Consider the following 16,854-nt stretch of genomic DNA (forward strand, 5'->3'; position numbering starts at 1 on the left):
ATCACAAGAGTAATATGAAGTCCTATCTAACTGTAATGTAAAATTCAAGGACATTTTTCACTTAAACTGTGGAAAGGGACACAAATTCACTACAACTCAGCTCACTTAACAGATGTGTCCTGCTTGGTTACAGACATACAGATCAAGCTACTCTGGTGAAGACACAAACAGTTAATGGACTAAAGGTCAGGATGGTATTAAAACCCAAACAGAAGCCACCTTAAAATTCCAAAAGCAAAAAACAGAAGAAACGGGACAGAAAGCACAAACTAGTATCTATGCAAAACCACAGACATCTAAAAGGAGGAAATGGTATATAAAAGCTACAGTTAGGTGAGAAGTTACCAAAACAAATCCTAAAAAGTCTCAAGAAGGAACTAACAAACTAAAAGTATATTATGTCTGAGAAAAGACAAGCTGTTCTTGTGCTCAAACCTTAAGGATTTAAAAGTCAGGTGCGATAACTAATCTCAGGAATCAGACACATAACGTGAACCTTACCTCATATGACCAGACACACTGCACTCCAGCAAAGCGTCTGACGCAACGTCCCACTTCCACGTCTTCATGCGTGGTGTACATTTCTTGCAGACACTCTTTAATATGAGGCACCATCTGGCGAAGGACTTCACGGCTCATGATAACACCAGGCCCACCCATGCAGAAGTTCTCACCTGGTTCAAGTGCTAATTTTCCTAGTTCGTCTCTGGCACCCATGCCAGTCTGCCCTAGAAAAATGGGCTCACTGCTATTTAGGCTACGCAAAAAGTTCTCCAGCCTGTCGCTCTTGATGTAGACATCATCATCAGCTCGCATGAACCACTCATATTGGTTCAGGTAGTGGTCGTGCATGTATTTAAGCATCATAAAGGACTTTTTCTGGGGCGGATATGAATCATCCACATTCTTCAGTGCTACAATAGGGATTGGAATAGACAAGTCTGAGCCTTCACTGGAAAAAAATTCCACTTTCCCAGGAATGGTTTGAGCCCACGTCCTAGAAAAAAAAAAAAGTAACAGGTGCAAGTTATAATCAATAAATTGTCTACAGCATAACAAACAAACATCAGCGTCTTCACAAGCATAGCCTACTTTGACTGTATGTTACATTTCTTAAGGCCAGCAAAAGTAGTAGTTATGGTTCCTATGAAAGAAAACTTTCCTTCACATAACAATTCAGCCTTTCCTTCAGCACTGAAGTTATCTTTCAACATATTTTAGACTACGGTTATAACTCCTGTGAGCCTCAAGGAAGGGCTGGCAAAGAGCAACCATGAATGTACAACCACACCTGTAATACCTATAAACCCACTCAAGGAAATCATTGTAAGTTCAAAGAAGTCGCTCTGCTCTGGTGGGCCATTTAATAGATGGTTTGGTCAAATACTTTAGGAGGCTTTTAAGTTAATTTCATGCCATTGACAGAAAGAAGGAAAATCTGATGACGTCTCACATTGTCTCAAAAAAGCACCACCACATTAGGAATTTCTATTGAAGAAAACTGAAAAATACAAAAACCGATGAAGATATTCTTTTAGGAATTTTGTTATATAACTGCATAATTTTACCCCAGAAACAGCATAAAAATAAATATACAAATAAAGTAAAATTCACATCTTGCCTTGGGCATGCAAAAAGAGTTACAGTTGACCTATGTAGTAGTACACAAGAAAAAATAAAAAATTATGTGAATGCAGGGTTGTTTTTATAACCCACAAATATTTACTTTACCGACACTGTAAACATTCACAATGTTTACTTTTTACAGGTCAAAGAATATCCTGGTTTCTCACTTCATGCACGCCAGGATTATACCCAGCATGATGATCCTTGTCAATGACAGAGCACTGAATAGATGCTCTATTTCACTCAGTCTGGGTTTGGTAGGGTCAGAATTTGGTGCCAATAGCATGAATTCATGTACCCAACCTGCCTTTTGTCAACAGTCTAGGTTGGTGGTGGTAGTGTGCGGTATATTTTCTTGGCACAATTCCAATCTGTTAATACCAATCAATAATCACTTGAATGCCTCAGACTATCCGAGTATGGTTGCTGTCCATGTGCATCCCTTCATACCCATTTTCGAATGGCTACTTCCAGCATGATAATACACCATGTCACAAAGAAAAAGTCATCTAAAATTGGTTTCATGGTAATGAGTTCAGTGTTTTTCAATGGCCTTCCCAGTCACCAGATCTGAATCCGTTAGAACACCTTCTGGATGTGGTAAAATGGGAGATTTGTTGTATGAATGTGCAGCTGACAAATCTGTAGAAACTGCGTGATACAGACATGTCAGCATAGACTGGAATCTCAAAGGAATGTCTCCAACATCTTGTGGAATCCATTCCATGAAGAATTGAGGCTGTTTTGAGAGCAAAAGGAGGCCCTACCCAGTATTAGTAATTTGCTCAGCTAGTGTATATGCACATATACACACAGCTGGACAACTTTTTTCATTCAGTAATCAAATAAAAAAGGGTTATTTGTTCACTCAGTTGTCCTTTATCTAATATCAGATTTTAATTTAATACCTGAAAATATTCTATGCCAAAATGTTTCAATAATAGAGAAAAGCAAGCAGGCAGGAAATACTTGACACCAATGTATACATGTTTTATAAATGCATGCTCGGCTACATCATTACAAGTATTTTAGTTTTTCTTTAGCATTTTAAATGTTAACACATCTGCCTCCCAGGTCCAATATTCCACATTTGACCCACACCTTATGGCCTTGTGTGTCTCCATGATTTGTTTTTTCCCCCAAATCTCAAAGATGTGCAGATTAATTGGCAACTATAAATTGTCCTAATTTGAAAAAATGTGGACAACATTTTCTCTACAATGTAAAGTTGCTTGTTTAGGTTTGGATGCAGCTCATGTGAACAGAATTATGAGGGATCCATAATGAATGGATATTATACATACATGCAATTCAGTATTATTTTCATTAGCTCAGTCCGATTCTGCTATAAGTGAAACATTTTCAAATTATTGTAGTCTGTACCACTAGAGTTGATTTACTGTCACATACAGGCAGTCTGTGAAGCTGCAGACAATCACCAGTGTCTGCTACTAATATATTTTTTAATTAGTTCTCAAGCTCTTTAATTTTGCTGTAAAACTTTCTGCACAATAAAAAAAAAAAAAAACGTGTACAAAATATATTAGATACACAGAATCTGTGATTCAATATTTCAGACTTCCCTGAAGCAGTGTATACAGGTATGGGGTTTCACATTGATGCAATAAAAGTAGGTCTTATAGCAAGCAAATGCTTCAGGAAAACCAATGAGGGGCTCATGTTTCAATTTTATTGTATTATTGTTACTAGTTCTGTCTGATACATGTATAAATTAATATCAGATATAAATATGCAACATCTATTTTTAATTTTGAACAGTTATATACTGTATTTTGCCAACATTCTATGTAGTCATTTATAACTTGTTGTAGTATATTATCATTGCATCTTTATGCAATAGTGGACCAAGCAGCAAATGTATTTCATTCTACTTTGATGTATAATCAGAATAAACTTAATTGAAAGCAAGTATCCATCACAGTCTTATTTGACATAACATTTACTAATGATAAGGGTCAGAAAGAATAAAGAAAACATGGTGAGAATGGATGGACAGAATATTTTCACCTTGGGCAAATTCTTAAAACGTTTTTAGTTTTCCCATCTCAGTACTTACAAGAAGGTTAGAAAATAGATGGTTATTCACAGAATGAATCAGCCATGAACAGTGGGAGCATTAAAAGTTACACCTACCCAGGGGTGAATCTAAGATGTACGCCCTGAGTGGCCTGTGATGGCAAGGGGCCCTTTCTACAGCCATACCCTCATCAAACACCCCAACCCTGCTTGAAGTCTCCACCACCCTGCAGCTCGAAATTCATCACCACCACCCAATGATGAATCTATGAGTTGCATTAAGCAAAACAGACCCCATGGTGTCAATCAAGTCTCACACCCAACTCAAATGTGAGAAATACCATGCTGCATTAAATGATTTGTTGTCTGTGCACCGCAATGTTAAAATTATGATCAACTCTCTGTTAAGGAGCCAAGTCATGCGGGGCCTGTAGAGGTCTTCATCCAACCTTGCACCTACACTGTCTAAGGCATGCTGTCCTGTTTATGCTAAATAATGTAAAAAGGGGATTTCAACCTTAAAAACACTTAAAGAATGGAACAATGCAGCACATAAAGTATACACTGCATAACAGTTACTGCCCAAAAGAAAGCCCCCACATCTATTAGGAATAGATGGCGTAACATGCAGTTACTAAAAGGATCACCAAGTCCATCTTTACAGTTGGCAACTTCATGTATATTCAGTATTGCAGTCCACAAATTCTACCAGTCTAAAAACAGAAATTTTAATGACAATCATTAATCATAACCAGATAGCAAAAACTGCTTTTTCTCACACATGTACACATTGTCATGATTGTGGATGTCAATTAGCATTATTAAGCCATGGAAGAAAAAGCATACCTTAATTTACAGTGAAAACAAATTAAAATCTACTAAATAGAATAAACCTGGTTCACATTAACTAAAAAGGGAAGTGGAAATTTTACAATGCCTCTATAGCAACATTGCAGTCTGTAGCTTACCGTGATAGTGGCACATGATAGGGAGCATAAAGGGGAAATCATAAAGAAGTTTGCAAATAATACTAAAACATAAGTAATGAAGGCAATTTTTCCTCACATGGATCCAGCATCCTGGGTTCAAATTCTCCCAGTGTCTGCAAAGGTTTTCCTCCCAGATCCCCAAAGACATGCAGGTGATGCTAACTAGCGACTACAGATAGACCCTGTGTCAGTGTGTGCCGTAGTGGGCCTGACATGAACTGCCACTTTCCTGCCTTGTGCATGATGCTGCAAGAACAGGGTTTGATTAGAGATCAAGGGATTGAATTCAGCATCTTAGAGAATGTTGTTATTTCTTTCTACACAAAATTTTCACCAACCAGAAATGAAAAAATGAAGACACTATAAAGCAGCACCAACACTGGCAAAGGAGCTGAATCTGCAGATTGAAACTTGGTCTGTATGAGTCACATGCATGTCACATAATCCATGTGCACAACAAACACCTTGCTATACATCACTAAACTGAAATATATTACTGGTACCCAAATAAGTGTTATGCTATATGAAAATCAGCTAAAACTGATCTAAACTTCAATCAACATGTCACTGAAGCTAGGGGCAGCAGTGACTATAGATGTACAGATCTCTCCGCTACCCCAATTTACAGTTTTCTATATTTTGTGTTCACTCAGTTACATAATATTCTCAAACCCACCTAATCCAATTTAGGGTCACAGAAGGCCAGAACCTATCCAAGTAGCACCAGGAAAAGGACCAGAAAAAACTGTGGACGTGATGCCTGTCCATTGCTGAGGCACAGACATCAACACTCATTCACACTGGGACCAATTTACAGTTACCAATTAATCTAACCAGGACAACTTTGAGATGTGAGGAAAAAAACGCTGACCAGGAATGACAGAACACATGACTTGGGGAAAAATATACAAACTTCACATTGACAATGACAAGGCACAGCTTTTGAAGTCAGGCCCCTAAATCTGTGAAGCAATAGTATTAGCCACTATGTCACTGTGCAGCCATTTCACATTTACACAAATTAAAAAAATGCAGTTTAACAAACCAGTAAAATTCCAAGAGTTCAGTATCTATTCTCCAGGTAGTCTGATATGTGGTTGGATATGTTTTTTCATAGATATGATATCAAGTCACACAGTAAAGACAAACAAGTCAATAACCTAATCGTACAAGGTTTCATTTACTTAACACTTACTGATAATCTAAGAACAAACCGCTATAAATGATGTGTTTAACTTATAGCTTGCCTCAGGCAAACTTTGAGTTAAACAGACCTCTTGGCAGTCATCCACATAAACCACTGTGCAATTAGCTTTCCAGAGCTGTAAGAGTAGATGTCTGGGCACTTTCCATTTCTTTTTTTACCTTTAAGAAATCCATCCATTCACACATTTTCTGCATACACCTTGTTCATTTCAGGATCACATGATCCAAAGCTAAATCTGAACGGGAAGTCAGTGCACTGCGGAAAACACCGAATGCATTTAAAATATTCAGTCCTCAACTGTGTATCTTTGGGATGTGGTAACAACAGGGAAACGTCCATGCAGACATAGGGAGAACATGTAAATGCCACATAGGAAATGATTTGAACCCAGTCTCTCGAGGTAGCAGCAAAAAAAAAAAAACACTCTGCTATTATGCTGCCTTCTACAGAAAAAAAAATGTATGTGCTATGTCCTTGTGCTGTTTATCCAAGAGAAATGTTATAAAACTACCACTTCTAAGAACGGTGAAGGTCTTTTTAGAGGTTTTTATACACTGCAACAAAAATGCAGTCTCTTGACTGCTTGGCAAATTATGAGTTGTCATTTTTAGCTAGTTGAATGTAATATAACATTCTCAAACCTGCTTAACTTGGTGTTATAGTTGGAGGGAGTCAAAGCCTTACCCAGCAGGTACCAATCTTTGATAAAGCACAAATCCCTCACAGGGCAAATTTATTATTCCCACTTAACCTAACATGCACATCTTTGACACGAGATAATCTCAGCACAGAGAGCCACTGGGCATGGAATTTAAACCCAGGATGCTAGGTCTGTGAGGCAGAAGCATTAACCAACATGCTGTCCTGGTTTACTGCACGCATATATACAGTATAACCAGCATTTTGTATTACCTAACAGTTCAAACTGTCCAAGCTCAACACAACCTTGGTTTTGGCAACCCTAAACCATCAAAATTTTATAATAGCTGCTGACATCACGAAGTAGTGTATGATAACATTTTGTGAAACTGGAAACTGACAGTCTGGGCTTTCAATGGACTTTCTCCAAATACCTAGCGGTCCTCTTTAACAAATTTTGCAGTACAGGATCTTCCATAAAAGTAATGCAACCTGTCAGAAATATCTGAGGTGTCAAGCACATCAGTGTTCGTATATAAAACTGTGATGCTAACAGTAAATAAAATATTGCAGGTTAAAAAGTTATTATGTGGCATAAAATGGAAAGATTTTATATTGTTGAAAAATACTTCTCCTATCCCCAAAATCGTTATCTCTGTAGAGAACAATCAGTAGGCTTCTAACATTTTACAGTGCTAACAAATGAATTGAGTGACTGGGTTATTGCCTGACTGTCTGACATACAGACATTAGTTAACAAATTGTAGTCAGAGACATAAAAGTTTTGATCCTTTGGGAACTCAAAGTAGAAATATTGACCGTAACAATATACTTTGCCTACATACATATCCAAATGTAAGGAAAGTGAAAAGGAAGCTGCTCTCCTTTCTTGTAATTACAGGTTTAAAATTAAAACCAAACATTTCTCACTTCTAAGAGACTCTCAGTAAACTAAGTGAATGCTTTGAGCCCTGGTCCTCAACCCACAAAAACGAGGGACTGAAGAAGGATTTAGGGTATAACCTAAAAGTAGAAATTTCTCACTTTTGGTATACTTATCTCAGGGCTGTTTCTGGGTGACCTTAAAATTATACCATTTAAGTTACCCAGTGCTGGTGCTAGGTTATTTTGTGCCCTAGGCCAAGCTTATTAGATAGATAGATAGATAGATAGATACTTTATTAATCCCAATGGGAAATTCACAACCTACTGTTTGGTAGCTAACCCATATGGCTGGGTCATCCAAACCCCCCCCCCCAATGATCTACACAATAGGTGAATGCCTAATTTGCCTTAATGGTGGTGCCAGCCCTGAAGGTACCATACCGGGGACTAGCAACATATTGCATGTTATTCAGATACACAAGTACAAATCTCAACATTCTATGTACACAACAGTAAACTTGAACTTGATGTACAAAAAAACGCTAAAACTGGTACTGACTTGTCCACCAAAATTTCACCATGTGCCTGTGCTAACTATAATGGGGATAGCACTTTAAAAAAAAAACATCAAGAGTAAACCATCACTTAATTAAATCCAACAGTCCTAAAAGGTCAACTGATGCAACGCCCTCCATTTAAAGTAAGTTAACTCAGAAACTCCTTACAGATTGCTATCTAAAACACAGATCTGCCCATCTTTCTTTTGTAAGTGTACAGAACTAGTCAGGCCACATTTCTCTTCACAATGCACTAGACAGCTGGATTAAGGAAAGCCCTGCACAAAAATGTACTTGTATCCGGATGTTGACCAATTTTCTCAAACTGCTGTAAAACAGGAATAGACACATACTTTTTTAAAGAGTGACTAAACTCTGGTGTAAGAAAATGAGATCTTACAAATGACTATTAATATTAATACAAAAGTGTACTAAAACAAGAGGTCAATAAAACTATTCTTTCAAAGCAGTTTCGCAATAAATATAACGTTCTGACTGGCTTGACCTTCACAAAGTAGCTCTCACTGTAATAAAGTACATTATACTGCACTGCCGGTTAGACAGGTTTTCCTTAGTGCTCCAGTTTCATAGCAAATTCCAAAGAGGTGCCATGCGATTGATTAGAACCTTTAAATAGCCCATTTAAGTGTGTGCATGTGGTCTAGCAACCTTCCATTGTACTCACCACAGCTGCCATGACAGATTTCGACTCATCCATAACCTTTATGGCCTGCTGAGGACACTCCTGCTGCCCAAACCCAACACAGACAAATGCAGACTCAAGTTTTGCCACACAGCCCAAGTTTTATTATACATGGGGAAGCGCTTTTTTCCTTACTCCCCACAGTAGCACAGTACCGTACACAAGTACAAGAACTGAAAATCTCATACTGACCCCTAAAGGATTTTGCACACTGCACTTTGACATTCTTTGATATCCTTCTGCTGTGAAACATTCTGATCAGTCATTGTTTACACATGTCTTAAACAACTACTATCATACACTGATTACTTCTGTATTATCTATTATTTATTATATTACATATTTATTGACTATATTTACAGTATGTATCTAGATTGCACAATACCATACATTGCATCAATGTCCATATTGCTTACTACACATCAATATTGCTGCTACTTCTTTGTCTTGTCTTTGCACAATGTCTTGTCTTGTTTGTGTTTTAATTTTAAATTTAAATTTTAATTTAAGTTTTTATTTGCCTTCATGTTGTTACACTGTGGACCATGAGCTTCACAATTTCGTCTAACTGTATACTTGTATATGGCTCAGATATAAAGTGACAATAAAGTTCGCTTTGACTACAATAACTACCCAGTCCCTCTTCTCTGTTTCCTTCTTCCTTCTCTCTCTCTCTTTGTATCCATCCACTTTTCCTCCAGAAAGCTTTGTCCACCTTCTCCTGACTCTGGGTTCCCGAGTGGAGTGAGTCAGCTGCTTATATAGAACACGGGAAGATCTCCTGGTACTTGATGACCTTCTTCCGTCAAGACTTCCGGGTGTGGAGAAAGTGCTGCCAAAAAAGGTTCAACCGTACCTGCAGCACCCCTTGGCAGTGCCCACGAAACCCAACAGGGCTGTGCCAAACTCCAACTCCCATGGAGCACTGTGGGAGTCCAAGGGAACACTGCAACCTCTGGGCTGCCATCTAGTGCTACATGGTTGGTAATGCCCTAGATAAGGTCTCTCTTCCCCAGTCGTTCCACTATAGAGGCATCCCGGCCATCTGCCACACTCTAAACACAAAGTCAAAGCTACACAATATTACACAATGACTCTGTGTGTACGTGTGTGTGAATGTATATTTTACAAAATGCACATAGGTAATGTCAAAAAAAAAAAAAAAAATGTGAGCACTACTCAAGTGTTTAAAAAAACATTTAACAAGTGAGTTCTGTGTTCCTTCTCTTACACATTGAATCAATTACTTAAGCTAAATGAACATTCCTTAAGGCTAGAAGTCTATTGCCTCTTAAATATTCATCACTCGAGATACAAGCCATATAAAGGTTCGTCCTTTCTCTGTACGCAGATCCATGCTGGTACAAGTAAACAAAATAGCATCATTTTGATGTGAATCCAGGCAACTGCATTTGTACCCATAGCTACCCAAACAGGTCTGAATTTGTGTGTGTCCAGTGACCACAAACATATTATGAAATGACAACCATCCAAGTATGCATGCACATTTTACATCTGCTGAAGTATGTGTGAGCCGACTTACTACAATGGTGTCAGGGACCATAATATGACTTCTCACCAGTGGAACAATAAAGTGCCACCATCTTTGCTGGGGGATTAATCTTGTTTTGCTTTGTGTTTTTTCTCCTTTGTATTAATTTTGAAGTAAACAGTAGTAACTGTTATGCTACAATTATATGCTTGATTGAGTAGCATGCCATCGGAATTTTCTGATTTTTGTAAATAACATACAATATTTTGAATGAATGAATAAACACGTAAATAAATAAACAAAATGCCACCATACATCTGGACAAGAGAAATTAATATTATTGTACACTTAGCTGACACCATTATCCACAGTAACTTACCAGATTCTACAACTGTTCAGACATTATTGACAGTAGGAGCACATGTAGGTTAAATGACCAGCTCAGGGTCATGCAGAAAGGGGAACCGAACCAGAAACCCTGGGGCTTAGATGTCGGTGCCTTAACCATAACCCCATACTGCCCACATATGTAATGTTTTATTGGTTACTTAGCAATAGTATGGTAAAGCAAACACGGAACTGGACCCTAATCTACAAAGTATACAAGTCCAATCCTTATCTGTGACAGTGTGACCCTTAGCAAGTCATTTTAGCCCGTCTGTATTTCTACTATCAAAAATATGGATACTTGTAAAGCACTCTTTCAAAAATGCACTCTGCAATTAAAAATGTTATTGGAGTAAATCTAGGGGAAGCATCTATACAACCAATCATTCATTCATTCATTCATTCATTTTTCAACTCACTTATTAAGCTCAGGGTTATCCACCAGGTATCAATTCTATCCATTTGGACCTCAGGTCCTCCATGTTTGAAAGAGTTTATTGGCCAACTGAAGTTAAAGATGTGTTCACTACCACCACCACTGCAATAGACCACCTTGTGTTCCTCCCTTATAAATTCTGCACTGCAATATTTTACATACAATTGACATAAACCTATCAAAAATAGGAATGCATTTGCTTTTATACTTGCTGCTTTATAATTAAAGCCAGGCATTTCTCTTTGATGGAGACTCAATCCAGCATGTGTTCCTGCCTTGCACTCAGTGCTGTTAGGAACAGGTTGTTGGACACTATGAACTAGAACTGGAATAAGCAGCTTTGCCAATGTTATCTTACTTCTAACTTCATTGGAAATTACCTAAGCACTCTCTTTACTGACCACAGTGACACTAACTTTAAAACTTCAAAAGTAAGCTGTCACTTGATAAAATCGACAAGACTGAATGTCATCTGATGAAAAGCCACCCTCACTTTCAGTAAGTCACGTGAGCAGCTCTTTGCAGTTTGCTATGTACAACGCAGATCTACCAGGCTTCCTTTTCTGACTTTAATTCTTAGCACCAATATAAAACACATACATATATGCATATATTGCTTGTTTTGTGTCTCCTGTCCTTTAGATAACTGGGATCAATCTCAGACAGGTTTCTTAATTAGTTTGCCAGGTAAGATCTTAATTAAAGGGAAACCTACTTAAGGATGTTGTTTCACTTTATTAAGCTAGTCAGAGTTTTCATGAAATATGGGGAGAAAGAAAGTTCTTTCTGAATATGAAAATCGTGACATGGTGTAATGCACAGGTGGGCAGATTCAGTCCTGGAGGGCCGCAGTGGTTGCAGGTTTTTGTTCCAACCCAGTTGCTTAATTAAAAAACAATCCTTGTCAATTATTTTATTTCATGGCTTGCTAGTGCTTTAAGTCTGCCATGTCAAATCATTCTCATATCGTATTTTTTTCCTTTCTAAGGATATCATCCAAATGATTTGAAGTCTAAACAGATGAGTTATTCTAAGTGCTTCACTTTTTTCTTTTCACTTTCCTTCCAAGTATTTAATTAAACCCAATAGTGCAGGATAAATACACACAGGTGTCAATGGAAACAAGCTAAATGGAGAAATGCTGGTTTCTTTTGTCATTTGCATCTTATTGCTAATAAGGAGCAATTAAAAACCAAGACTACGGCTGTTTAAGAGTAAAATAAGCAATAAGGGTTCAAATAAATAATATTTAATATAAATATAGCTGTTAAATATAAATAGCTATTAAAAAGCCACCGATTACCAGTGGAACAAGTTCACAATAAAAAGCCACCTTACATCTGGACAAGAGTATCTGATATTGTTGTACGCTTAGCTAACACCATTATTCATAGCAGCTTACCAGATCTTACAATTGTCAGACATTTGTGACAGTATTCAACAATGTTTCTGCATATCCATACATTTTCAGTATTCGTTTATACAATTCAGGGTTTTGGGAGGTAGAGGCCACTGCAACATCAATAGGCACCCGGTAGAAGGCAAGTGTAAACAAGACACACTCACACTTTTATTCATATGGGGCAAATTTAGAATCGCCAATTCAGCTGTAGAATGTGGAAATAAAACCTGCACTGACACAGAGTAACCATGCAAACTCCACAAGGACTGGACCTGCAAGGCTGTGACAATAACCACTTTGCCATCATGGTTCAGTACATTTATTTCATAAAACTAATTCAGGTTATCTACCAAAGAGTTGGGTTATGTCAGCCCTGGGCAGCTGCAGTGGTTTTAGGATTCACTGCACCTGTTAAGGGAAGACCATGTTGACAGGTCAATATAAGGGTGAGGAATAAAGCATTAATTAGTACCTGTCAGTCACACGGAGGGTTGTGGAGGCAGTAGGAGGATTTACCCTTATTAGAAGACACCTGCCTTAAAGCAATTAAGTGACCTGTATGAAACTGAGTAAGGCAACCACAGTAGTCTTCTCTGTAAAAAAAAGGACAAATCTGCAGCGCTCTTACACTGACAAATGAAGTAAATGGGGAAAATAAGTAAGACAAGATGGAAAATGTTGCTATGACTAACCACCCGCCATTAATTAAACTATGAAAACTAAAATCTGTACGTTTGCCAGTTAAGTGCTCTTATTTCGTTTGTCTTTAAATATTTCAATAAAATCACATCTATGTGAATTGTTCCTCCAAAAATTGCTTTTTCCTCCCACATCCCAAAGGTGTGTTGTCAACTGCTAATTTGCCCCATCTGAGTGTGAACTATGGTGAAATGGCATCCCTACCAAGGGAGTTCCCACTTTACATCAGATATTTTTAGGATGAGCACTGACTGCCAAACCCCCTGAACTGGATAAGCAGGTTAGAAAATTAATGGATGAAGAGACTGAGGATTTAAAAAAAAAAAAAACTCAAGACCTGAACGTTTTGCGACTTTGGGTGTTGTATGGCACACATGCTCTCCCAGCCTTTGAAAATATGTTTTCTTTACCAACACATAATTTTGTTTCTTAATCACAGAAACTGCTCTTTTTAACCATTTGTTTAATAGAATCTATGATTTTATGCATATAAATATTCAATGTTTAGCATTTTATTTTTATTGCTGTACAGCTATAAATCTGTGCATGCACTCTGAGCCTATACTTCATGAAGAATATAAACAAAAGAAACTTTACAAGACTTTAAAAAGCACTTTAACAAGTATGACATGACATGGCAGGCACAGGAAATGTGGGCTAGAGAATCTGGGGTTGAACTGTAATCCTTAGGCATGTCATCAGAACACGACTCCTATTAAGTCATTGTTCATACTGAAGAATACATAGACAACTGTAACATTACTTATTTAAAATATTTCATCCCCACCACTACCCCCAAGTGTTTCAACACCTGATTTTTCATTGCACACCAAAGTGGACTGTAATCATTTCTTTGTGAACACAGTTCTCTCAACCACTAACAACTATTTTGAATTTCCAATTATTTCTTTCTTTAACAGAAAAAAATAGACTGCTAATGTTTAATTCATTTTATAATAAAATTTGGATAATTAATTGTTCAGCCCTAGCAACAAGGTGGTGGAGCGGTTTGCATTGCTGCCTCACAGATCCTCGGTCATTAACCAATTGGAGTTTGTGTGATCTCCCCTTATGCAAGTGGGTTTTTCTTTCCAAAGCTTAACTCAGCGTTCCTCAACCTTTAAGTATTAGTGACCTGAGGTTTCATAACAGTTTTAATCGCGCCCCCCTAACGTTTTTTTGAAAGGAGCCCACTAATACCAATTTGTTCTTTTTTAATTAATGATATATCATAGATGCATATTTTATTATACCTACTTAACTTTTATCGACATTTATCTAACTTTATATTTATTTTTCTAGTACCAGAATGTAGTTTAAATTAATTTGTTTTGGTTTCAATAGATGTATTTTTCAGATTTTCAATTCTTATTTTCTTTTTTTCACATCTTCGCGCCCCCCTGGGGGGCCCGCCCCACAGTTTGAGAACCACTGGCTTAACTAGTGACTCTAAACTGGCCCTGTGTAGGCAGATGTTTGAATGGGCCCATTCAGATGTTCCCCACCTTATGCCCAATACTACCATTATAGGCTATATCCACTGTAACCTTAATTTGGATTAAGTAGGCATAAGAATGCATATATGTTCATTCCCAGATATAAGATGTGCTTAATAATCTAATACATGGAAAAATCTTTATTTCAGAAAGTTTGTCTCCACAAAACCATAGAGTTCTGGTTTCAAATCCTGACCTGCGAAGTCTGCAAAATCTCTGGTTTTCCTACTACATGTTAGACTGGCTAACTTGTCCCCACATTTAACTTGGGCACATGCATTAGTCTGAATACCTGGGCACCCCATTAAGGGTTGGTTCCTGCCAGGACAAGTTGTATCCGCCCTATTCTGTCCTTAAATGCATTTAGAGAGTTTGAGAATGTTTTGTTTTATTTACCCTGCATTATTATCTCAGTCAGGTTTTCTTAGTCAGTCTGCAACTTTTTAGTTTTTTTCCACCACATTCCAAAAATCTCCATTTAGATAAGTGAAAGATTAAGACAACACTGTTTAGGCTGTGAAGACAAACTAACTAATATCATAACCTCACAGATCTTGAAGGCTTAAGAAAATGTGATTCATCTTATATGAACGACTTTACATACAAACCATTAAGATATTCCATTTAGACACCTCCTTTAAATGCACAGACAAGCAATATGTGTTCTAATTTTATATCTTGATATTGCATGTACACAATGACATTAAAGATATTACTTTGACACAGAAAGTACTAGTCTTAACTTCATAAGTCAAGCACTAAAACATAACAAGAACATCATTAAGACCAATCACTAAGGAAGCAATTCAGACCAACTACCAGAACACGTATATCAGCTTTTCAGTGAAAGTCGAGTTTATAAATGTCACAGCTTGTGTGTGGGTATTGCGTGTGGGTATTGCGTGCCTTCAGACAAAAGGAAGACTAAAACAATACAGACCTGAAAAATCAGACGTGTCCAGCACATGACTTTCGCTTTGAAAATATTGCTTTTACTTTAGCAACTTACAAAGTGGAATGAAAAAGAACAGTCATATCGTGTTGGGGAAAAAAAAGTCTCCTTCCTCAAATGTGCTTCAGTTGAAGCACAGTAAAATAAACTTTAGTAAGGAATGCATTTATAATATACCAAGTTTTACTAGGATTAAAGAATGCATTTTTAAATTATAAAGAGTCACAGACTCGCTTCCTAATAGACAACACTCCAAAAGTGAACAATCCTTTTAAGAGACATAAAATTTGTAAATCCATTAAACATTAATAGTCAAACATTTTACCCTGTCTTAGGGCAGAAACTTACATATAATTTATATATTCGCATTCCTTTCATTTTCCAGCACACATTATATGACTGTATTTATGTATGTACTATATACTGTATGCAGTGTGTGTTTGCGTATGTATATATACACACATACATACATACAGTGAATACACACACTGTGTATATACAGTAAACACACATACACACTCCTAAAGTATGTGTAGATAGATAGATAGATACTTTATTAATAAATGTGTAATTAATGTGTAGGGAAAGAAAGGAAAAAATAAGTATAAAAACAATGGAAGCTGAAGCAATGAAATTGCCACAAATAGCAACCGAATTTAAAAACAGCTATAACTTAGGTCTTAACTATGAGGTCTTCTTCAGGACAGCAGGAAATATTTATTCATTATTAAACCAGCGAATTCAGTTATATGAATCATAACATAATAGTCTCAATCATATTTAATCCAATATAGAGTCATGGAAATCTAATGACGAACACATACCTGATTCCATCCATTCACTAACTGTACCTACATAGTGCAATTAAATATAATGGGAAAATTTGAGCTTATCCTAGCAGGTCAAAGACAGAAACCAACTTTGGAACAGTCAGTATAAGTACATACTAAGACTGGGCCACTTTTATAGTCACTAGTCAACCTAACAACCACCAAATTGTGCAACTAAAACCAGAATAAAGTAATTGTGCACTGTCCAACTAACAAGCCACACATCACCAGTCTGTGGCACCATGATAAACAATAACATCCATCCATCCATTTTCCAACCCGCTGAATCCAAACACAGCGTCACGGGGGTCTGCCGGAGCCAATCCTAGCCAACAAGGCAGGAACCAATCCCGGGCAGGGTGCCAACCCACCGCAGGACACACACAAACACACCCCAAGCACACACTAGGGCCAATTTAGAATCGCCAATTCACCTAACCTGCATGTCTTTGGACTGTGGGAGGAAACCAGAGCACCCGGAGGAAACCCACGCAGACACGGGGAGATGATGCAAACT

General features: G+C 37.5%; 1 protein-coding gene and 1 long non-coding RNA gene across 5 annotated transcripts in view; one reads left to right on the forward strand and one right to left on the reverse strand.

Annotated features, from left to right (window-relative positions):
* Positions 1–16,854, forward strand: part of LOC114667298 (uncharacterized) — a 189,223-nt gene that overhangs the window by 152,676 nt on the left and 19,693 nt on the right. The window lies entirely within an intron of this gene.
* Positions 1–16,854, reverse strand: part of chsy1 (chondroitin sulfate synthase 1) — a 122,570-nt gene that overhangs the window by 103,380 nt on the left and 2,336 nt on the right. The window contains exon 2 of the mRNA XM_028822549.2: positions 502–997. Within this exon, the coding sequence (XP_028678382.1) occupies positions 502–997 (496 nt within the window). The remainder of the gene's footprint in view (positions 1–501; positions 998–16,854) is intronic.

This window comes from Erpetoichthys calabaricus, chromosome 17, assembly GCF_900747795.2.
Source record: "Erpetoichthys calabaricus chromosome 17, fErpCal1.3, whole genome shotgun sequence".
Classification (NCBI taxonomy): domain Eukaryota; kingdom Metazoa; phylum Chordata; class Cladistia; order Polypteriformes; family Polypteridae; genus Erpetoichthys; species Erpetoichthys calabaricus.